The 6000-nt window shown below is 45.0% G+C and overlaps 1 protein-coding gene and 1 pseudogene across 4 annotated transcripts in view; one reads left to right on the plus strand and one right to left on the minus strand.

Moving 5' to 3' along the window:
* CD58 (CD58 molecule) overlaps window positions 1-4283 on the plus strand; it is an 83720-nt gene extending 79437 nt beyond the window's left edge. For all 4 annotated transcript variants that reach the window (XM_083171462.1, XM_083171463.1, XM_083171465.1 and 1 more), the window contains one exon: window positions 1107-4283. In XM_083171462.1, the coding sequence (XP_083027588.1) occupies window positions 1107-1117 (11 nt within the window). In that variant the 3' untranslated portion in view covers window positions 1118-4283. The remainder of the gene's footprint in view (window positions 1-1106) is intronic.
* LOC146061093 (5S ribosomal RNA) lies at window positions 2357-2476 on the minus strand (annotated as a pseudogene).
* Window positions 4284-6000: the final 1717 nt, after the last annotated feature.

A 6000-nucleotide genomic window follows, 5' to 3' on the forward strand; every position in this document is an offset into this window, starting at 1 on the left:
TACAGAGCAGACTGCGCTGAGTGATGTGATATGTGACACCTGTATACTGCGTGTGTGACTGAGGCTATATACGGAGCAGACTGTGCTGAGTGATATGATATGTGACACCTGTATACTGCGTGTGACTGAGGCTATATACGGAGCAGACTGCGCTGAGTGATGTGATATGTGACCCCTGTATACTGTGTGTGACTGAGGCTGTATACGGGGCAGACTGCGCTGAGTGATGTGACACCTGTATACCGCGTGTGGCTGAGGCTGTATACAGAGCAGACTGCGCTGAGTGATGTGATATGTGACACCTGAATACCGCGTGTGGCTGAGGCTGTATACGGAGCAGACTGCGCTGAGTGATGGGATATGTGACACCTGTATACTGCGTGTGACTGAGGCTGTATACGGAGCAGACTGCGCTGAGTGATGGGATATGTGACACCTGTATACTGTGTGTGACTGAGGCTGTATACGGAGCAGACTGCGCTGAGTGATGTGATATGTGACACCTGTATACTGCGTGTGACTGAGGATGTATACGGAGCAGACTGCGCTGAGTGATGTGACACCTGTATACTGCGTGTGACTGAGGATGTATACGGAGCAGACTGCGCTGAGTGATGGGATATGTGACACCTGTATACTGCGTGTGACTGAGGCTGTATACGGAGCAGACTGCGCTGAGTGATGGGATATGTGACACCTGTATACTGTGTGTGACTGAGGCTGTATACGGAGCAGACTGCGCTGAGTGATGTGATATGTGACACCTGTATACTGCGTGTGACTGAGGATGTATACGGAGCAGACTGTGCTGAGTGATGTGATGTGTGACACCTGTATACTGTGTGTGTGACTGAGGCAGTATACGGAGCAGACTGCGCTGAGTGATGTGACACCTGTATACTGCGTGTGACTGAGGCTGTATACGGAGCAGACCGTGCTGAGTGATGTGGCTGAGGCTGTATACGGAGCAGACTGCTCTGAGTGATGTGATATGTGACACCTGTATACCGCGTGTGGCTGAGGCTGTATACGGAGCAGACCGTGCTGTATATTATCACCGTTGTATGCCTGTTACTGTGGATTATAACCTTCTGTTTCCTTCTCAGCTCCCAGTTAATGTTGGAGATCCGAGTTGTCTATTGGCTGATGAGGAATCTCTGGTTGTACGTACGGCTGACCGGGGATCTCATGGTCCTTCCCGCCTGTGGAGATCAGATGTCTGTCCAAATTGGGCATCAGCTATAATCTTCAGAGACAGATGGGTGCTGCGTCCTCCTCACAAAGTCTTGTCCTGATCTGCTTGGGCTGCACCCCCAAAGCCTAAATATGATCCCTGCGGGGGTTATTACTTTTTATATTGCAGATTTTTATCTTTATAATTTGTATGCGGAAAGGTGTGTGTGTGTGTGTGTGTGTGTGTATGTATATAAAACGTGTGTGTATAATAAGTGTTTTGTATATATAAGTGTGTGTGTTTGTGGGATTCAGTATGAAATCCCGGCGGTCGGGATCCTGGTGTTCAAAATCCTGACGCCGAAATCCCGACAAGGGGGGGACGTGGATCGCCCCCCCCCTTCACCTTGCGGGCTCGCTGTGCTCGCTACGCTCGGCACACTAATTTATTCTCCCTCGAGGGGTGTCGTGGACACCCACGGAGGGAGAAAGTGTCGGGATTCCGGCGCCAGGATCCTGACCGCCTGGATTTTAACTGCATCCCTGTGTGTGTGTGTGTGTGTGTGTATGTAAGTATGTGTGCATGTATATAATACATGTGTGTGTTTGTGTATAATAAGCGTGTGTGTATATATAATAAGTATGTGTGTATGTATATAATATGTGTGTGTGTGTGTGTGTATTCTACTGCGTATGATCCAGCCAGCCAGTGGACCTCTGATGGTCTCTCTCCTTTATCTCACTGACTGTATACACTAGAAAAAAAAACAAGTCACTGTGTGACAGAGGAAGGAAGAACAAAAAAGCTTTTTGGGGCACACTTTACTGAAATTTGATTATACAGTTTAATACATAACTTTTAATGAATAGTTAGTGCTAAAACAAATGTACGTAATAGATTAGATCAACAAATTACACGTCATAGACCTCTTATATTTATCAAGACATTAGTGGCGAAAATAAAAAAGGCAAAGTTTTAGTTTTTATGCTCCCTTGGTAATGAGACAATATATAAAAATATATGTCATAAATCAATTAGTATGGGGTGACTGGAGCAGAAAGAATCAAGGACGCATGACCCTTGTCCCTTACTGCTGGTGTTGATATTGTTCCCGGTACAAAGAAATAGTAAAAAGATAGAGGACTCCCTTAGTCAGACAGAGGTGTATCTGCTGTCCAGGTTTGATTACAGCAACTGGTATTCCCACAAGGTCTCCCAATGAGGTACTAGCCAGTCCAATCACTGCTTAGCTGCTGAGTGCGGGATGGAATTCAGGTGGGCCAGTGATGTATGGCCGTATTTAACACGGATGAGAGTACCACAGTGCCTTATAATGGGAAGCCAAGGTGTGCTTCTGCTTTTGGCTCAGTAGACACTCGATCACCCTGTTGCTTAGTGCATTGCAGGGGGATCAAGCTCACCGAAACAAATGAGAGTCACGGAAAGTTAGGAGTTAGTAGAAACAGAGGAATGGATATCAGTGACACCTCTTCTGCTGTCCACCATCCATCACAGATGTCAAATGGCAGATGAGAGTGATAGTGGTCACAGATTAAGCCAAACAGAAAATAGAAAATTTGAAAAGTCCCAGGACTTGGTCTCAAGAAATGAATGATTGTACCCTTATCTCCATTCCGGGAGCAGTATAGCTGGTGTCAGTATTAATTTCACTGATCACCACTCCATGCTGTAGGGATAGTTTGATGAGGGATGATATTTATCTGTACAGAGAAAATGTAATCAAATAAATAGTAAATCCTTAACAAGGTAAAGGGGTACCCGAAGACTTGTTTTTGCAACTCTACACTAATGTTTGACGGGACGCCGCAAACACAGTATAGATAAGAGACTGAGACGGTTTATGCTGCAATTGTGCAGTAAGATTGGGCAATTAGACCATTGGACATAGTAAGCATACAGACTGAGAGATATTTATTACAGATTGTGCACAGAGGCCGAGAACCAGTGCACTTGGAGTATTAAGACCACAGTACTGCATGCATGTATCGCTTTTTTCTATGTGATATTATTTTAAGTAAATTTCAGTTAGATTAACATTGTGTCAGATCCATTCATTCAGGTTCAGTTCAACCTTGAGTCACGTCCACATATTTTTATTTATTTATTCATTACTTATTTGGCATTCCTTCCCGTTAATACTATCAAAAGATTGAGCGCAGCACTACCCCCAGTATATAAGTTAAAAGATTAGGCAGCAGTGTCCGTGTTGCTGTGGGCACACAAGTGCGGATGGGTACTACCCTAGACACCCGTTTGTCCGAAATAAGTAATGGCATACGGGGGCACAATACTCATATTGCCACACTTACAGAAACCATTACTGGGCAAAATCAAGCTCTAACTGCGCAAACAAATGCATTAATTGCTATGCAGGCGCAAATTAACCATATGGAGCTTAATTTGTTAGGGGCACCTACCTCTAGTGTTAGTAGTGTGTCCAGCACACCTACGTCAGAGTATTAGGACCAGGGCAGCCTGGGGTCAGGTGCCAAGGGAGGGTGTGCGCGTGCTCAGCCATCCCAAAAATAAAGCATTTTCACACACATTTATGGGGAATTTTGTAAATGTATATTTATGTATATTTAGCTTATGTATATTTGAACACATTGTTCATGTTTGGCCCCCAAAAAAGTGGCTTTTCTGCAAAGTTTTAAAGTAAAAATGACATGCACCAAACATAAGTTTCTGTGGTCTATTTGATAAAAATGTATTTTTGCTACACACATTAAGACTCTCCACCAGTCTCCAAACTTTCAAGCGTTCCCTGAAAACTCACCTTTTCAGACAAGCCTATCATATTTATATACCGCACACATAACCCTCTGAGGCACTTATGTATTATATAGCTTCCCTTCTGGACTTGTAACTTGGTGGGACTGCTATGCTATTACTGGTGCCTGTCCTTGTGTTTCCCCCCTATATCCCTATAGATTGTAAGCTTGCAGCAGGGCCCTCCTACCTCCAAGTCTGTATGTTGTTACCCAGTTTGTCTTATCACTGTCTATTATTGTAAAGCGCAACGGAATCTGCTGCGCTATATAAGAAACTGTAAATAAATAAATATGCCAGAAAAGGTTTTATGCTATAGAAATGGTCACAATGTGTAGGTATGTTAGACATGTTTCCACTCCCTTACCTTGTAACTGTACTACTTCTACAACTATGGAGTTCAAGTCATGGGCCTCCAGTTGCTGTGGAAGTACACATTCCAGCATCATGAGAAAGTATGGTATTTGGTTCAGTTTATGCGTGCACACTTACAGGCAAGGTACAGGGTAGGTTAAAAGACACATTTACTTACCTGAAAAGTAACACCTGATGATCTCCCTGCGCATCAGATCCCCCCTCTGCGTACCCCGTACTACCCTTGCCAAGGTAGTTTGAGCTTCCTGCACCACTGCTGCATTGTCGTCCTCCACATAGGAAGGTTGGGCCAGGGCAATGTTGTGTAACATGCAGCAAGCCTGGACGATCATCACTACTTTTGCTGGGTGGTAAAGCAGTATTCCTGATGACCTGTCCAAACACCTGCAACGACCTTTCAGCACCTCGAAGGTGCGTTCCACAACATTGCGGGTGGCAACATGTGAATCGTTATAGCGGTGCTGTGCAGGGCCTTCTGGGGATCGCAGAGGTGTCATGAGCCACGGAAGACACCCATATCCTGAGTCACCTTTACAGAAAAGATGCGGTCAGTGCAGTATATGGTAAGGTATGTGCATTGGGGTAACACGAGTAAGTGGGACAACAGCAATAGGCATGTGAAAATGTAAAAGTAGAGGGGCTAAACCAGGACTGGGCAATTGCAGCCCTCCAGATGTTGATGAACTACACATACCAGCATGCCTTGCATCAGTTTCAGCATGGCCACATAGCAAAACGAATGCAAAGCATGCTGGGATGTGTAGTTCATCAACATCTGGAGGGCCGCAATTGCCCAGCCCTGGGCTAAACACTACAGTGGCGCTTTAGATGTAAAACAACATGCACATTAGTCCAGGTAACCATTACTGTCGGTAATGACTGGTTGTAACAACAGCTATCAGCATATTGTACACACAATTAATGGGTATTGTAATGTTAATTAGGATTTAATGGAGTTGTGGGTACATTTCACAGACTATAGGGACACTCCACAGGAGTAGATATTTAAATAATTAAAAATATCCTTACCAAGTAGCCAGCCCTCTGGCATTTGTTGTTCGTGGAATTGGTCCCAGAGGGCTGAGTGCCTCAGAGTATAGGCGTCATGGCAGTTCTCCGGGTAGCCTGCAACTGAGGGAGTGCCGGCCACGCCTATTGACATAGACGTGGCCCCTCACGTGCGGTGCCCTAATCCCAATGTGTGTGCAGTCTATAGCTCCCAGCACGTGAGGGAATGCTGAGAGTCTATAGAAAGACACCTTAAGGTCCTGCCACTTGGATGTATGTGTGCCACAACTTCTTGAAAGCAAGTAACACTTGATTGAAATGCTTAGAGAAAGTGGCCTGTGATACCCCCAAGGCCCATGAGGTCACAGACTGAGTGGAGCCTGTGGCCAAGTAGTAGAGGGCACACATTAATTTCTGCAGCCCAGACACTGCTTAGTTGGCCCCCCACAAGGGTCCAAATCATCTCTCACCTGCTCATTTAAGTCCAACGGGTTAATGCGGTTCAGCTGAAACATTCCCACAACCATTTGCGCATGCCATTAAATAAGCGATTTGTATACTTTTCTGTGCGAAAACATCTGGATGTGAATTAAATGCGATTTTTTTTTGCGCACTTTTAGAAAGTGCGAATTATCGCCAAAAAAATTCGAAAA

Source organism: Crinia signifera, chromosome 2 (genome assembly GCF_055691185.1).
Source record: "Crinia signifera chromosome 2, ASM5569118v1, whole genome shotgun sequence".
NCBI classification, from domain to species: Eukaryota; Metazoa; Chordata; class Amphibia; order Anura; family Myobatrachidae; genus Crinia; species Crinia signifera.